We start from the raw sequence: 17,816 nt of genomic DNA, 5'->3' as shown, positions 1-17,816 counted from the left end.
TGTTGCAAATCAAGAAAAAAGTGTGGGAAAAAAGTTAACACTACTTTTGTCTACTTCTCTCTCCTAGCATTTGCTCGCAGTTCAACTAGCAGCGAGATTGAAACGCTGAATTATTCAGCACTCAAAAAGTGATACTAACGCTGAACCATTCAGCGCCGTATAATTTTTTCTCATGGAAAGAGGAAAAGATAGAGAGAAAAGAAAAAGAGGGAGAGAGAAGCGTGAGAGAGAGGAAAAGAATGAGAGAGGGAAGAAAAAGAGGGAGAGAAACGTGGGGAGAGAGGAAAAGGAGAGAAATAAAATAAAATTATGTGCGTTGTTTGGTTCAGCGTTCAGCGCTGTTTTATTCAGCGTTTCGCTGCTAGATTAGAAATACCATAGGACTTAGGAGGTTGTCCTAGCTGACGTGGATAACCAATCTACCAGCTAGATATCTAGCCTATAGGGGTTAGCCTAATCTAGCTGCTAGATTAACACTCTCATAAGACTTAGATGGTTTTGCTAGCTGACGTGGACTGCTAATCTAGCTGCTAGATTAGCACCCCATAAGACTTAGCCTTAGTAGAGATTTTGAAAATCAAGGGGTCGCACTTGCGCACCCTTGTTACACGTTGGCTCCGCCCCCTTGTTACACGTTGGCTCCGCCTCTGTGTCTGAGGATGATTCCTTTTATATTACATTTGCAAGACCATGTTACATGTAGGTTACAACCACCACCTTTTAGTTCTGTATTCCAGCATAAGAGATAAAATGGTCTCTTCGACACCAAATGAAGCAAATGCACGTTCCAACAAGAAAGAAAAAAAAGAAAGAAAAACTAATTTTGGATCCTCATAGGCAGCACCGCGATACCCCAGTTTGCATTTCCAAATCTGAAATTAATCACGTGCCTTCGTTGTGAATTTTGATAACTAGCGGCTCCAATGACTTCTACTGGAAAATGCATCTCACAGAACTATTTGCTTTTATAGACAATCTCGTCATCATCCACATCATACGCCGGATTACAAAGGCATCTGAAGAGTCTGCCAATACCCTGTTTAAGGATTGAACATAATAAACCTCATCAGTAACGTATAAAACTAATGGTCAACAAAACAACCTAATCTTTTCAGAGAGTTTCAGCCCTGGGATCCTGGCAACTTGGATACTTAGAAATTGCTTGAAACTTGTAATGGATAATAAAAAAATGCTTCCATGAGGAAACAATGGAGGAACATTCTGTTAAAGTACTAAATCCTCAAACACTTTCCATCAACTAACTGAAGAAGCCGAACTAGAACTCACAAACTCACTATGATAAATAGATACTAATTATATATTCGCAACAATCATTAAGGCTTGGCATGTTCTAGTCTTCCACCAAAGTTCTAATTGTCCAGCATTCCAGCAACATCATACCTGATCTCTTAGAGATCAAGTCTTCTCACAAAGAAGATGACTTGGTCGACAAGAGAAAAAGAATAGAGAAAAACAACAATAACAGCAAATATATCACAACAATAACAACTGTAGAAAACTTCCCGACTTGCCTGAGTGAGCATAGGAGTTCTATATGGAATTGATCGCGGTGAATCCTCTTCGGAACTGCTATCAGAACTGCTATCATCTTCATAAACACTGGAAACATCTTTCGCCTTTGATGATCCACCATTTCGTATATTCTTTCCTCTCTACAAAGATTTACATAACAATATGCTACTATCACAATTGCTCGTAGTACATCAACAGATAATTAGCTAAAAAGTCATCTTCTTATCTCTTTAAAGCATTCATTTGACATCGTATATAGCTTGAGTTTGTGACATGGTTTGACTATTCAGATTAATCAGGTATATCAACATCTTCTATTCTAGATTCGTCTAACTAAGGACTGATCAATACTCCAAGAAAAACAAACTGCTGGATACAGGAGTCTCAAATGCGCACCCCACCCAAGAAATATGAGGGTCTATCACACTAGACTTAGAAATCGGTTCAGAACTACACATTCTTTACTATCATCTACAAAAAAATATAAAAATTACATTATACTGACTAATTGATAAAAATCCAAAATATTGCACCTGAAATATTTTCCCTAGGATTTTCAGAGCTACTGCACGAGTTCTAAGCTCCTCTTTTTTGATGTTGTTTTCCCTTAACACCTGCACGCAATTTGAAGAACACGGATATAATAAGATAACGCTGGTTCCGTTCACAAAATTGTTTAGCAGTTATGCTAATGGAAGTGAAAGAGTTTGAGCTTACCATTTGACAAACATGTAAAAGTGTTACTTCAATGTCTACCACATTTAGCTTCCATAATGAATTCATCAGTGTGTCCTTGTTAGACAATATATGGGACTCTAGATGGTTTGTGGGGCCAGTTCCATCCATCTTAAATTGTCGACGCATATCATCTTGCAATTGTAGCAACTGAAAAGCACCTGAACATTTTCCTCAACAAAGTAAGGCCACGCCTTAATGACAATTAAAGGAAAACCTACATGAAATAAGTGCGACGGAACTAAATGCACTCACCTTTTGCTGCTGTGATTTGTGATTTCCAGAAGTGTCCTTTATTGCGCACCCACTCAGCCACAAACGGCACTCCTAAATAAATGGCTTTTTTTCCAAGCTCTTGTGCCGCTTGTCTCTCATATATGTAGCCAATGGTATGTAGAATATCAATCCCCACAGCTGTTTCACAAAACAAGATCAATTGTACAAATTACATTTCCTCTTGTTTATTACTACCTTCATTTCAAAAAAAATAAGCAGGTTTCATGTACAAATTACACACGAAACCAGCCTATTATTTTGAAACGGAGGGAGTATTTTGCTACATGACATCATTGTCATACTTAGTACTACCCTAATTATCACTGCTAGTCTAACTCTGTCACTAGTCTCTTTCAGTATTTCATAATTACCGCTCTAATTATCATGCACAAAATCTTTTGTCATATAAATCAAGTAATGAACAGACACATCTTTCTTATGAGGTATGGTTTTACTTTAATATCTCCATGAAGTTGAAGCAAATTCGATTCTGAAGAAACAATGAAACTGATCCTACCTACCACATTGTCCATGACCGGTATGGTCACTGAAAAGTAAGTTCACTATAGAAAGGTAAAGAGAAAGTGATACCACACAGCATCCATAATGGATATTATTTACGAAAAAAATCTAATAACATGGAATTGATAAATTTATTTGTAAGAATGAACCATGTCTACCAGTCAGTGGCTGTGACTGTGTTTATCAAATAGATTTACCAAAAAGAAGATTTTATTTGAAATAGATGGCTTGCAGTTAGGTTAACTAACCTGTATCAGAAAGTCGTTTCTCTTCAGCTTCAACATGCTGGAAGAACCCCTTTTTGTCACCATGTACATATTGATCAAGAAAATCTCTCAGTAGCCTAGCGAGTTTCTCTTCTCTTTCTCTTTGGACAACCTATGTTCAAGCAGTTGCAAACATAATGAATAAAAAAGCTTAGATCCACTTCCACAAATTCAGATTTTACAAGAAGGGAAGATTAAAGAACACAAGTTTTTTCCTACGAAATATTATCAATGCCTATATGAAAGGTTTGAGCGCCCCAAGTGAATTTTTAAACAGCACGTGTAAGTATCCATAAAATGCATCAGACCCTTGGTGGAGAAAACACAAAATTACTCTTATCACTATATGTTTAATGGCATATACCCACTCCACACTCAGACATGCTCATGTGCTTGCACTCTAAGAAATCCAAACCATTCCCATGACATAAGATGCTTCAGCTAATGTTTTCAAATAAAAGCATAGTTCTCTGAATTATGAGGTAAGAACTTGTCATCACAGAGAGCTTTCAGAAACATAGAAACTTTGACACTTTGCTAAGCCAAGATGCTAAATATTTCCTATACATGTAAGTTTTACTAAAAAATTGCAGATTTAGTGACAATTTATCAAATAGGCAAAGCAAAGAGACCCATCTATGATACACCTGAGAGGTGTAGAGTCCTTCTTTCCAATGACATTGGCCTGTGAGTTGATAAAATGAAACAATACAACAGGGCTCGATTATAGGAAACAGATTCGAGCATGAATTTGTCGGGTAGTTACTGGAGAGAGTTAACACTACATGAACTCTACTTCAGAAAGGGAGAAAAAAACATCGGTGGCACTCATTAGTATTTTACTGTACTTTCGTCTAGTTGTACGAGGATATGATTGGAATTCAAATTATTTTCGTGATGATGGCTGCAACCAATATCAGACTGCTTTCATTATAAGCGTTGGGAGTGTAGAATATCAAACTATTCTCGCGATGTTGGATGAAACTATTTTACCTGTTACTATAAACATGTATTAAAAATGTGTTCCTATATCGATGAGAAGGGATTGTGCCACTTTTTGCGGCCACTGCTTAGGCACGTGGCTGAGAGAATCCATAAAGAGCTGATTTTGTGGAATGGTGTACTACTCAGTACTCAACATATATAGTCCCATTCTAAAACTTCTAAACCCATCATCCACAAGTGGAAATGTTAGGGGTACTGAATTAGTGAACAAAACACATACCCGATTATTCAACCTTTACTAAATTTTGCTAACAAAAGAAAAATGACTTACTAAAGAATATTAACTAGCCAAAAGTAGAGAACACTAAAGATTCTGAACATACTTGCCTTCATTCTGTCTTGAATTTTTTCAGCAGTATCGTTTTCACCAGCTAGGTCAGAGGATGCCATTGAAGCGACAGCAACATGTCCAATGTAATCCTCAAACAGTTCACTTCCAAAAAGAAGGGCAAAGACAGCCATAGGATCTAGCATTGTTTCCCTACAAAGGCAAGAAGCTTATAAGGCAAAAACAAATAAAATTATTATCATTTGTGACCAGACCTAAAAATAAATGAAAAAAATCACAATGATGCAACACTTCCCAGGATCAGAATGCTAAAAGTTGCCAGTAACTCCCAGAAGGCTTTATTTAGTCAGAGAAATATTGAAGTTCAATTTTTTTGGCCTACCTAGATATACAATACTTTCCATTCCGATCATAAGTCTCTCTCTGCGCTGGATCACTCAAAACCTGATAAGCTTCTCCAAGTACCTGTTGCAAAGCTTACACTTAATAAATATTCCAATATACTTGATGAAATTATACACCCTCAAATTGTAAGAGATCAGAAAACTCGCCAAAGAAAAAATTAGCTTATAGTCATTCTCGTTTAATGAATAGAATGTTGTCTCTCACGGATACAAAAAAAAAAAAAAAACAAAGGAAGTGGAAAAACATTATAATGTATGCAGATTTACCTGGAATCTTTCAGCAGCTTGAGGATCATTTGGATTTTTATCAGGATGAACTTGCCTTGCCTGAATTAACATTCACAGAAGACTCCCAATTAGACACCAATCAATTGCACTAAAGCTTCAAATTTTTATAAAAAACAACATCAAGAAATCAAATATCATAAATATCCAGCATTGAAACATAAAAGGATGTAAATGAACCAAAAAGAAATCAAAATTCATCAAGCACACACGCAATGTAACAGTAATAAACACAACTATATACACTATTCTCACTCAAATTTCAAATTTAGTACTGAATTCTTCAATAAGAAAAGAGATTGAGAACATACTTTGAGATAATAAGCTTTACGAATCTCTTCTTCTGAAACAGAAGAAGAAACTCCAAGAACGTCATAATACTCAGTCTCCTTCACCATATTACTCTCACCGAATTCTGATTACCAATTTCTGATCCACACTCCTTCTGCAATGCGAAGTGAATTGCAGAGAGAGAAAGAGAGAGAGAGAGAGAGAGAGAGAGAGAGAGAGAGAGAGAGAGAGAGAGAGAGAGGTAATGATTCAGATATCAAAAAGAAGAAGTGAAAGAAAGTAAAAGGATGATGGGAGAAGTGGGGAAAAGAAAGGGGTCGCCCCACAAATCCCATTTGAGAAGAGATTGAGAGCCTCCACGAGGGTTTCACGACTTTCCAGTTCTTCATACCAATAAACAACTGGGACCTCAGAAGCAGAAAGATAGATAGAAAGGACTTTTCTTTCCATTTTAATGATGACTGCAAATGGAATTATGGATTTTTTAAGTGATGGAGATGGAGTTGAGTGATGAAGCCGAGGAACATAAAAGAAAAAGAGGAAATCTCACTGGTCTCGTTTTTTTACTGTTTAGGGGTCTATGTAATCCTTGTTGGGATCTGAAATGTGAATGGTACATACTGTGTAATGGGATTTTAAGGTGGACAGTTGTGCTGGAAAAAAGGAGTCATCAGGACACAAGGCAACCAAATGAACTCCAGTGGAGTTGCCGAGATCATGGACCTCATTCCATTTTATCGAGGTACCTCTTCTACAATCTGCAATTGGATTGCTGGGATAACGGGGTTTTAGACTTTCCTGAGGACTCGGGGGGCAAAAAATCAGAACCTGTTAGCCTCGAGAAAAGAAAGAAGAAGAATCGTTATGTCACAAAATTTATCACTCTATAAGGCCTATATTTTGAATATCGTTAACACATACAGAGGGAGCATTTACAAATGGGGCAAACATGTGTATATAATACATACATCAAGGCATTCTCACTCTTCACTGCAAAACTCAAGTAACAGGTATTTGTACAAATGCATAAAAATACAAACACTTGGAAAGAACCACAAAACAAAACCGAAGAAACAATACAAAACTTCTTCTGAACATTCCAAGGGTAACCAGTTTCAAATCTTGCTTCCAGTTTGATGCCATAAACACTCGTTCAAACATAATGCTGCTCGTTTCTGTGGTATATCCTTCACATAACCAAACCAAGTTTTGTTTGAAGACGCAAACAAAAATCCTTTACAAGGTTCGTAATACCCGGGTCAGAACACTACCACTCTCAACCTGCATACCTTTCACTTGTTACTGTCATTGCAGTCTGTACAATAAGGAATGCCGGTGTTCAGATAAATATGCTAATGCTCATTGTTGTTCAGCTTCTCACATTTATGATTATGTGATCATTTTCTTCGCATCTCTTGCCACTGTCTCCTACTACTGCCACTTCTTTCAAATGGGTAACTGTGAACATCTGTTGAAGAAGAAGGTGTTCTTAAACTACTACTGCTTCCATTGCCTCTCTTTTGGGAGTTCCTAGTCTCTTCTAGATCGTAACGTGAGCGCTGCAAATACAAAAGATTTAACAGTATTTATTATCAATACAAGGTAAAAGAACAGTCCCCATTTTGACAAAGGAAAGAAGATTTACGCTGCCAGAAAAAGTTGTTTAGACTTTTAAGTTAGTTTTGATTTTTGAGGTATTTGGAGATAACATATAGCAAGTATAAGCATCCCCAAGTTTAAAATATCCCCTTGCACCGGCCATGTCAAATGTACCACACTACATATTTGAGATAGCTAGAAATTGTATTTATCCTGCTGTCTTTCTTTTATTTTTGAGGTGAAATGCTGTGAAGAAAGCAAATCCGGATTGGTCAAGAGTTTTGATGCAGGAGAGCGGACTAGAGTTTGATGCTAATTGAAAATGCATCTAAACAAGCCAACAACACAATGTCCTGATTTTAGAATGAGCGGGGCACTAGAAATTTGGAGTTGACTCGCCAATAAAGAAGATAATTATGTCTATGGAAGCTATGGAGGCCTTATAAACTTCGAAAAACTGCTACGCAATCAATAACTTGAAGTAACATGGATTTATGGTGGACTAAGTAACTTAAACTCTGTGGAAAGACCAACGGGATTCAATGCGCCAAATACCTGAAGAGAAACTACACGTGATATAAGTTAAGTTGCAAACCTTGGCAGGGTCTGAAAGTACGGCATAAGCCTCTCCAATCATCTTAAAAAGCCTGTCAGCATCCTTATAGACTTCTTCAGCAATATCTTTCCAAAGTGCATCATCTCCATTTTCACTTCTTGCTAAGAATTGCCCAGCCTGATTAAAAAAAAACAACAATTATTAGCTGGGGCAGGGACAGAATCAGTAACAATACCATGCAATTGATAGAAGACATGAGAGCTACGACAAGGACCTTGTCCGGATGGTGTTTAAGTGCTGCTTTCCGGTAGGCCTTCTTAATATCTGAAGCTGTGGCAGATGGTTCAACTCCTCTGCAGTGTCAGAATCACACAAAGTTCAAACATTCCATAGCACTAATCTGTTATCTTCCTTGCAACCCAGAGTACCACTATTATGTTATTTAATCACATTCCTTTTACTTTACATTATTTGACTCTTCATAAAAAGCATGAGATGAGATTATATATTATCAAATGTCACAATTTCTTTAATCACATAGTTGTTGGGGAAAACATGTGAAACATCCAAGCATATCTGATTCAAGCATCTCTTTTAATCAACAACATAAACATTAAAAGCTGATTCAGGAAACACATGCAGCGACACAAACCAGATTCTTACATTTATAACAATTAAAATAAATCCAATTCTAAAGTACATAAAAAAAAGTTGTGACAAAAATTGGAGAGAGCACTTACAAGATGAGATACATATCTAAGGGGACTGCTTTTTTGGCTTCTTCCTCTATGGAGGAAAGTTGCAGACGAGCTTCTGTTAGATCATTCACAGGACTAACTGGTCTGGCTAGAGTCCTAGACCGATTACGATTATCATCCGTTTGCTTTTCAAGGACAGAAATAAGCCTTTGAAGATCCTTAGCTGCTTGCCCATAATCTCTAATCATCTCATGTAGTGCAGCTTTTCTTGATATTGCCTGAAAGGTGTCACGGTAATTAAACCAATGATGACCAAGGAAGAGATGCAAATTTTCCCCAAATCAAACATTATGGTCTTTCAGTCAAGATTATTCCTTCCTTAGTTACCTCTAAAAGTTTAACCAAGGTACTAAAAATGGTGAATATAAAATATTTTGAAGGGTCATATAAAGGAATATGAAAATTTATAAGAGAGACTATATTTTGAATTTTGAAGCGAGAAGCGTAATAATGCAATAAAGAAGAAAAACACTGAAAAACATTTGTAACTCAGAATATATCTTTTTTTGCGCAGCAGATTACCTTAATGGCCACATAGGGATACATTCAAAATGATAGAGAATGAGAATAAACAAAGCGTAACCACATAATGTGACTGAGATTTTTTAATAGTATAAGCAAACAAGTTCCTGATCAAGAGGAAAAACGTAATATTCAAGCAACCAATGTCTGGGATAACTTAATTCTTAGGGGACTTCATGGTTTTACTTATATCCTAGTACTACTACTCTGGAATATGACATCTCCATTTATAAATGGTGAAATTTGCTAAAGCCGATAACACATGTTAAAGTGTCGATGAGCTTAGACTGTTTCTAGGCCTTCTTGTACTTCCATTTTAAGTATGCATTTCACATGAAATAACTACAATTCACTAGATGAAAACATTCCTGTTAAGATGTTTTTTTCCCACTCGAGACATATGACATAATTGACAAACCTTAGAGTAACTCCCGTCGAGAGCTATTGCTAGAGTGCAATCAGTTATTGCATCAGGAATTTGACCTAATGCTTTGTATGCAGCAGCCCTATTGCAAAAACATATTGCACCAAAGGGACGTGACTCAATGTTGCATGATAAAGCAGAAGTATAATGGTCAATTGCTTCTGAATGCTTTCCTGATTGAAATGCTTCATTTCCTGCAGCCTGCAACAACAAACAACGTAAACAATTCAAACACCAAAAGCATACTAGTTCCAGCTACAAAAGAGAAACAACTCATTGCATATGGAGCACAACTGAAAGGAAGAACTTAGATAGCTTTAGTTTATTCACTAAATTGGACCTAGGCAAAAACATCTTAATTAACAATGGAGGTGGTTGAACGTCACAGAAGGAGCATGAAGTTCATACCTGCCGACTGCCGTGGCAATAAAGAATTTGACAAAAAAAAACGAACAAAATTTAAAGGATAAAAACATACCTTATGGCTTAATAGCTCACGCACAATTGGAAGTAATGAATTTGATGAATCCATGGTCTTGCTCTCAAACCTGGGCAGTTTTCTTAACATTAGAATTCAAACTTCAAATACATGGGTGGGTGGGGGGGGATATGGCCCTGATTAATTAAAATGAAACATAACTAACACTAAACCAAGCACATAAAAAACAAATATTACTTCTCTGCAGCAGATCCTGCTAGCTCTAGCTTCTCAAGATATTCGAGTGATTCTTCAAGCCATCCAAGATAAAAATATGATAGCGAAATCAGGCGCCACTGCCAAAGCCTTGCAGGAGAGGTCTTATTTGCTTTGTCATGACCCAAATTTTTTAACTTGCTATCAGCACTTACCGAAGCACAATTGACCTCCGCAGAACTCAGAGATTGCTCACACATCTGGACCACTTCTTCATACTTTCTCAACTATGAGACAATGGAACACAATTCAGTGACAATTTATTTATATTATTTATTATTCTGCATTAGGATGTTTATATAATTCAAATACTCAAGCAGATACCAGGTTGCAATCATATTTCAAGAACCAAGAGTAATTGAAAGATCGACAAATCATTAGATCATCATTTTAAGAAAATTGTTGCAAATATTTTGATTACAGAAGCACATACCAAGAATAAGGCCTCTCCCTTCATTTCAAACAATTTTTCTGAGTAGGGACTTATTGGCAAAGCGTCGGATATTTGCTGCAGTACATGTTCCGCATCACTGGGTGTTCTCCGTTGCAAAAGATCAGCACAAGACCCTATCAACTCTTCAACTTGCTGAGAATCAGAAAATACCATTCAGTCAGACATACTGCTTCATTTCAAGTCTTGAAGAATACCAGAATATGAAATAAGAATGAACTACTCACAAACTGAAGTTATATCCAAATATGGGAGATCAAATATTGGTACTTTTTTTTATGTTTGAGATTTCAAAAAAAAAAAAAAATTGTGCGGTCCATATCAATGTTTTCCCATAGAGTTTTCTTACCAATAAACCTTCTACTTAAAGAACCCTATGGTTGATGAACTGTTTCTTAAAACCTATAAAAAACAATTACCTAAACCAAATCATTGACCCACTATGCCAAAATAGAGATACCAAGTGATGAATATCGAACAGTACAAATCTGTTTAACTTCTTATCTCATGATATCAAGTACAAATGCTTAGGGTATGAAATGTAAAAGATGGCATAAACAAGAAGAAATAACACATTAGTTATAAAGATGATCACCGTGGTCTATAAATAAAGATCAAAGCACTACCTGGGTTTTCTCTAGTCCATTAGAAGCTTCGGTCATAACTTTTTGGTCCAGAGATACTCCAGCTCCTGAGTGCAGGCACCTCTTGAAATACTTCAATGCATCTTCAGTTTCACCCAATGCAAGATGACAACTGGAAAATAACAAAAGTAAATATAAGAATTAGTAAGAACTTGTCAAATGTTAATCACAAAGAGAACTTCAGACGGGAACTTAAAGATTATACTTTTCTCAGTTTGAGACTGTGAGTTTGTGATAAACATTCAGTAATAATAGAAAATTCAAAAAGAAGAGTTCAAATGCACAACAAGAGTCTACTGTTTTTGGGAAACTCCACTTGCTGCCAATTGGTTTTCAATTGATAAAATACCACACACTCAACATGTTGCAGGAGCAGATCCATACATGGCTGTCCCGAACAGCCACCTGTTCCACGCCAGCCAATAAAAATATCCCATGTGTTGGGCTCGAGGATCTAACTAATCCAATCTATAATGATCCTTGGTCAATTTGATCAAACGAAATTGTTTAAGTTGGTTTCCCCCAAATGTTGGGAGCTAACAAATAGATCCTTGCTTCTGTGAGTTTAGGATAAATGCGAAAGCCCAAGAATGACATAAAAAAACATCATGGAGGATTTTATTGTGTCATCATTCACTGAATGATACTTAAAAAAGATAGCCCAAGATATTGGATAAGGAAAACATGGCAGTGCTTCTCCCTGTTTCAATCTACAATACTAAACTGAAGCTTGTCAGCACAAAGAGAATTTAATGACACATGAAAACCAAGTTTATTTGACATCAGTGCAAAATGAAATAAAATCATTCAAGAAACCAAAATGGGGAAGGAAAATAACCTAAAAGAACTCTTACTTTGCAGCTCTAACAAGAACTTTAAGAAAGCTGGGGTCTAAAGTAGAAGCCATTGTACAGTCTCCCAGTGCTTCTCTCATTCTTCCCGAAGACATTCTTGCTGCTGCACGGTTGCTATAGCACATTGCCAAAGCCTTGAGCAAGCTTTCAGAGGTCTCGCTTGTAGAAATACAGTTCACCCCACGTGTATAGTAGTCCTCAGCTTTCGATAGATCACCATTTGCATAAGCCTTGTTTCCCCTGACGTAAACCCGTAACTATTAATTGCTAACATGGCCAAAAAATATATATATTAAGACTCGAGATTAATACAAAAAGACTGCAATCAGAACGATGCCAACTTTACCACCAATTGAAACTATAACTATGAAGTGATAACGTCAGAATTCTAAATTCAAGTCAAAGAATGAGCATTAAGAAAACTATTATATCAAAGCACCTGAGCCGCCACTTCTCACAGGCCTCTTTGGTAGCTGCGATTGCAGAAACTGTGGAGACAAAACCTCCTTGGTTGACTATTAATTTACCAGCTTGACTTGTAGTATCTTCTGTGCTCGGAGTAATAGGCGAATGCCCCTTCAGAGCCAGCTCCGGACCCAACAGAAAAGAACCATTACCAACTCCAGAAATAGGAACTGAAGGAAACGGGAGCTGAATTGGCGCAATTGAAGTATTATAATATGAATCTTGACCGCTACCCATCTTTGTTTGACTTTTCTTTCTACTATATTGGCGCTTCATCACTGATAATTGCTCTTGCGTAGAATTTGAAGCAGCAAAGGTAAAGTTAGCATTACCAACACCCTCTAAACGAGAAGCTGGAAAGGACCCTTGCCTTCCTTCGCTTGCTTGTGCCTCTAAATTCGAAGCTATACCAGTTTCAGTTTCTGAACTGGCAGAAGTGGAATCATTGTTAACAACAAACTTGTCAGTTCTTGATGACCTCAAACCACCATCTTCAGATTCTGCCGCAGATTCAAACTCTTCCAAAGAACTTCGTGAAGAATGCTGCCTTTCGACATGATTCCTGAACCCTTCCTTGTCCACTTCTCTGTGTTCGGTAATATCTTCTTTCATATTCAAGCTCTGTGAAGGATTTGCATGTGTTGATGATGATATACAACTGCCATCAAGATTGAAGTACTTATCTGACCGCACAGAACCTAACCCTGAAAACTGATAGAGAGACGTTGCTGCTGATATATCTTCAGAAGGAGTACATCTCACAGGCGAATGACAAAATCCCATACCAGGTGATAGAGGGGTATCTTGCAAACTGTTTTCATTTGGAAAACTGTGGTTTATGCCCCACTGTTGGACGGGGGCCATCAGTGGCATAACCTTTCCTCTACCCTTCTTCTTTGAACTAACATTCTTCTTAGATGATCCCACTTTTGAACTAAATTCCAAGTTTTTACCTGGCCCAATAAAAGTAGGATTCTTAGATATGCCATGCGATGTATCCTTCGTTAGAATTCCAGAAAACGGAAATCTGCTTTCTTTATCAGGCAAATAACCAGAATCTCCAACCCCATTTTTCACATTCGGCACTTTCGTTAGCTCTTCAGGGGTTGCCAACTTACTTTCTGTGGATCTGCCAAAAGAACCAGCATTGCTGTGATTAGCTCCAAGAGCATGACTACTGTTCTCACCAAATTTAATGCTAGAGTTGTAGTTTTTCTCCAATCCATCGCCATTGCCAGAGCCTTCATTCTTAATACTTCCTCCAAACACCAATCCTGGTTTCTTGTCATTGTCATGAAAAGTAGGTTTTATAATCTTCTCAACTGCACCACCACTCTCTGCATTGGCATTGTCTATGTTCAGCTCTTTTATCTTATCTGGTAGCTTTCTAATCTTTTCTTCATTTTCACCAAGAGCAATGACTTTACTTGTAGCGCCTCCAAAGACAAAATTAGCATTATGACCGGAGCTGCTGAAAGTCTTGGTAGCATCGGATTCTTTCCCAGTCTTCTCAGCATCATCACCCACCCTAGAGGTCTCTGCTGTGTTCAACTTCCCTACTTCATTTTGGAGATTGTTAAAAACTGGCTTTCCATCAACACCATAACTTTTCTCACTGTTAATGCTTTTACCTAGATAAGGAAAAATGCTATGCAACTTCCTCAAATCCTCTGGGAACAATGTCCTAACATTTGCCCCGAAATCACCACTACTCTTCCTAGAATTCGCATTAGAATTAGAGGATGTACCAGAACTACTACTCCAATTAGCTCCAAAGACGAAACCACCATCTTCAGAATTGCATTCCATCCTATCAGAATCCCCAACACCTGATATATAATCTAAGCTCTAGCTCATGCTCTTTAGAATTTGAGCTCTCGTTGCGTTCATCACACATTTTAGTATTATCGAATTCAAATTAGGGAATATGGGATTGAAATCTATATGGTAGACACAGATGCAAGCCAAGATATGATTTAGTGAAAGAAGAAAATAGAAGCTCTTACCAGTATCCCAATGATTTAATGCATTTGCATTTGAATAAATTTCTTCTTCCACCTTCTTGTCCAATCCCTATTAGATGATCGTGATCAGATTCAATGAAGAGAAAGATCTGATTATGCCAACATTTTTCAGCTGTTAGGGTTAATGATTAATGAATATTAGTGATCAGATAATTAATCAAAAATTCATTAAGAATGATCAAGAGGAAGAATAATAAATTTTTGAGGGGTTTTTCGTTTGACTTTGGTTGATGGTATCTTCTGGGATAAGTTTATCTATTTTCAGGAAAAGATTGTTGATTTTCATCAGGACGGAGAAAGAAAAGACGAGGTAGTTTATGAAAACTTATTTATTTACAACTACTTCTCATCTGCCCTGCCCTTTTTGGCTCCACGGTTAACATTTGCCTTTTTTGTTTAAAGTTTTCAACTTCTCCTTCATTAAGGTTTTAACTTTGCTTTCATAATTTATCATCCTCGGGTAAGACGCATTTCATCATCCACCACATGTGCAGAAAGAGACACGTGGAAGGCATGCAAAACAAGATATCAAAACATGATAGCAAGCATCTCATCAGAAGATGTCACCGGTCAGCAGATCCGACGGTCAGGAACAGAGGATCACAGAGGTATGATGGCTCAGAGGAGCACCAGATAATACCCCTTGGGTGTTAATACACCCAATACCGAGGAAGATCCCAGATCAACGGCTGAGAGGAAGTTTGACTGACACAGATGTGACCAGACAAAGATACACTTGTATGACACGAGCAGACATCCATCTACCCGCATTAAATACCAAAGAGATATACACGTGTCAATCAGCTCGTGGAAGAGGCGAGGATAATCCTTCGTATTCAAGATCAGGCCGCAGCATATGCCGAAGACCTCTGCGTAATGGGCACAAAGCACAAGAAGATAAGATTACAACGGCACCTCGGAAGTAGGACCCACGTTCTAACCCTATAAATACCCCTCTCCACTAAGAGAGAAGGGGTCGACCAATCCAGAGCAATTATAGGAGAATATAGGAGAGAGAAATAGGAAGAGTAAGTAATCCCCCTACTTCTGCAGACCTATTTATACTCTAAAGTCATTCGACTATCTTTGTAATCATTCAATACATAGTGAAACACCAGCCCCGTGGATGTAGGCCTTAGTTCCGAACCACGTAAATCTTTGTCTTATTTACATTTCAGCACCTTACATTCAGCGTTGAACTTCATGTGCTTTACATTTATACTTGATTCTCTGTTTATTCCTTTATACGAAATTTATTTGATAATATTCGACTAGACAATGACAAGCTCGAAGGCTTCGAGTCGATGAATCAATATAATCATCCCCTTTACACATATAGCGTACAATTCTAGAATTAGACTGTTTGTGAACACGTGGATGGCTTCGTGATTTATGTGTTCACAATCTGGCGCTAGAAACAGGGACCTTGTCCCGGTAAAAGATTTATCTTATCATGTGATTTCACCTTAAACGCGCATTATGGTTGTGCCCTATTCTGGGTTCAGCGTACTTTCAAAACCTTTTTTATTCTGGGTTTAGCGTGCTTTCAAAACCTTTTTTATTCTGGGTTCATGGTCTTCATTTTCACAAACACCATTTCAAAGCAGACACATCCACGTCTATCTATCATAGATTTGCACGTGAGGCGTTTTTCTTTTAAAACTAAGACTTAATAATCCAAATTCATGAGTTCTCGCGACGGATATGCCTTTTCAAGAGTTTTCCTTTTCAAAAGTAGTCTGAAAACAAGGTCCATGATTGTTTATCAGAGGATTTGTATTGTGAAAACTAGACCGATGGAGTCTTTATGTTTCTCTTTTATTAAGGCCCTTGGGCAGCTCATTTCCTTCTATTCCAATAATTTTGCGGATACGAATGGCACTAACCCGATCCTCGTGGATATCTTTGGTTCTCTTTATTTATTCCCCTATGCAGAAAAAGACTAAAAATGGAAAAGATACTAGAGGCAGGAAAAACCAAAGCCTCATCAAAGGAGACACCGAGGATTACCCCGGTCATGACCCGAAGCAAGCAGAAAGGAGACAAAGCTAAAACAGCTACTCAGAGACAGGATGCTGCGGAAATCACCTCGTCTAGGAACACTAACTCCATTGCAGCCGCGGCTCTCAAAGCAACAGCCACAAAGAACAACGCAACTGTTGCGGCCCTCCAGGATACAGAAGCTAACAAGACTTTGGTTTTAAACCAAATCCATCAACAAAGAGAAGGGGTGGCAGAATCTATGACACATCGGCCCGCACATCCACCAGTCTTCGGAATGCCGTCAACCAACGGTCAGAATCAAACCATACCAGTGGTTTTAGTACCGCGGGTGGAAGCTCAAACGAGGGGACCAAACTTGGTGATACCAACAATTGAAGCTGATCCTCTGCCACCCTTAATACACACAGTAGACGAAGGGGGAACTATGGTCGTAGGGGTACAAGCCAGAACTCCCAATCAGGGATCAAACCAGTCCCACCGACTGATGGTAGAGCTCGAAGAATTGAAAAAGAGCCAGCAGGTCTACGCAGATGCCGTAGCTCTTCTGGCCAGGGAGAACCAAGACTTGAAAGATATAATTGTCCAAAGCACGAAGACTATCCAACAACTGGACGAAGCAAATTCTAAAGCACCAGAGCCTAATCGAGACCGAAGAATCATCCTAGCAAACGCCGCTCGGGGAAGCAGTGCATCCGATCTGGAATATGCCGCCGAAGACTTAGACTATTATGACAGTGAAGTTCGAAGAAAGAAACACTCAACTGAGCATGAGAACGTGGGATATTACCGCGCAATGGAGGAGCTGCGTGATAAGATGATTGCTGAGATCGGGCAGTTAAAAGCCAGACAAGGCGGAGGAAGGCTTGAAGAGGTGATGAAAGAAGCTAACTCCACGCCCCTAACTCATCGCCTGGCAAATACCCCCATTCCGTTAAAGTGCCCTTCCCAACTTTTGAATGCTATGACGGATCCAGTGATCCCGCGGCACATATCCGGTATTATAATCGTATCTTAGCCCGATGGAGTCAAAACGACGCCGTCCTCTGTAGGTATTTCCCATCAAGTCTGAAGGGATCGGCTTTGTCTTGGTTTGACAACCTGCCACCTGATTCCATCAACTCCTACGATCAACTCGCAGAGAAATTCTTGAGAACCTACATGTACAACAAAGCTGTCAACACCGGAATGGATAAACTTTTTTCTCTGGCAATTGGT

General features: G+C 38.2%; 2 protein-coding genes across 2 annotated transcripts; both read right to left on the bottom strand.

Annotated features, from left to right (window-relative positions):
• Window positions 1-568: 568 nt before the first annotated feature.
• LOC113356461 (chaperone protein dnaJ 10-like) lies at window positions 569-6,262 on the bottom strand. Its single transcript, XM_026599603.1, has 10 exons — window positions 5,627-6,262; window positions 5,298-5,357; window positions 5,009-5,091; window positions 4,665-4,818; window positions 3,315-3,444; window positions 2,524-2,682; window positions 2,251-2,429; window positions 2,067-2,147; window positions 1,533-1,673; window positions 569-1,036 (listed from the first exon to the last, which is right to left on the bottom strand). Exons 1-10 carry the CDS (start codon window positions 5,711-5,713, stop codon window positions 956-958), a joined length of 1,155 nt encoding a protein of 384 aa, XP_026455388.1. The 5' UTR covers window positions 5,714-6,262; the 3' UTR covers window positions 569-955.
• A 284-nt stretch (window positions 6,263-6,546) lies between these two features.
• Window positions 6,547-14,986, bottom strand: LOC113356460. Its single transcript, XM_026599602.1, has 11 exons — window positions 12,548-14,986; window positions 12,109-12,348; window positions 11,237-11,366; window positions 10,593-10,745; window positions 10,142-10,386; window positions 9,944-10,013; window positions 9,460-9,666; window positions 8,502-8,737; window positions 8,036-8,114; window positions 7,801-7,938; window positions 6,547-7,165 (listed from the first exon to the last, which is right to left on the bottom strand). The coding sequence occupies exons 1-11, from the start codon at window positions 14,380-14,382 to the stop codon at window positions 7,004-7,006; spliced, it is 3,495 nt and encodes a 1,164-aa protein (XP_026455387.1). The 5' UTR covers window positions 14,383-14,986; the 3' UTR covers window positions 6,547-7,003.
• Window positions 14,987-17,816: the final 2,830 nt, after the last annotated feature.

Source organism: Papaver somniferum, chromosome 3 (assembly GCF_003573695.1).
Source record: "Papaver somniferum cultivar HN1 chromosome 3, ASM357369v1, whole genome shotgun sequence".
Taxonomy (NCBI): Eukaryota; Viridiplantae; Streptophyta; class Magnoliopsida; order Ranunculales; family Papaveraceae; genus Papaver; species Papaver somniferum.
This window is presented reverse-complemented; position numbering and strand designations above follow the sequence as displayed.

What these genes read in the sequence shown, in the direction of transcription:
- LOC113356461 (XM_026599603.1), bottom strand. Translation starts at nt 5,713, where the DNA reads ATGGTGAAGGAGACTGAGTATTATGACGTTCTTGGAGTTTCTTCTTCT. An exon ending in GGAAAGTATTGTATATCTAG is followed by an intron (nt 4,819 to 5,008) that starts GTAGGCCAAAAA and finishes TTGCCTTTGTAG; the next exon opens with GGAAACAATGCTAGATCCTA. An exon ending in ACAAATCACAGCAGCAAAAG is followed by an intron (nt 2,430 to 2,523) that starts GTGAGTGCATTT and finishes GAAAATGTTCAG; the next exon opens with GTGCTTTTCAGTTGCTACAA.
- LOC113356460 (XM_026599602.1), bottom strand. Translation starts at nt 14,382, where the DNA reads ATGGAATGCAATTCTGAAGATGGTGGTTTCGTCTTTGGAGCTAATTGG. An exon ending in TGTGAGAAGTGGCGGCTCAG is followed by an intron (nt 12,349 to 12,547) that starts GTGCTTTGATAT and finishes GGTTTACGTCAG; the next exon opens with GGGAAACAAGGCTTATGCAA. An exon ending in GTTCTTGTTAGAGCTGCAAA is followed by an intron (nt 11,367 to 12,108) that starts GTAAGAGTTCTT and finishes GTTATTTTCCAG; the next exon opens with TTGTCATCTTGCATTGGGTG.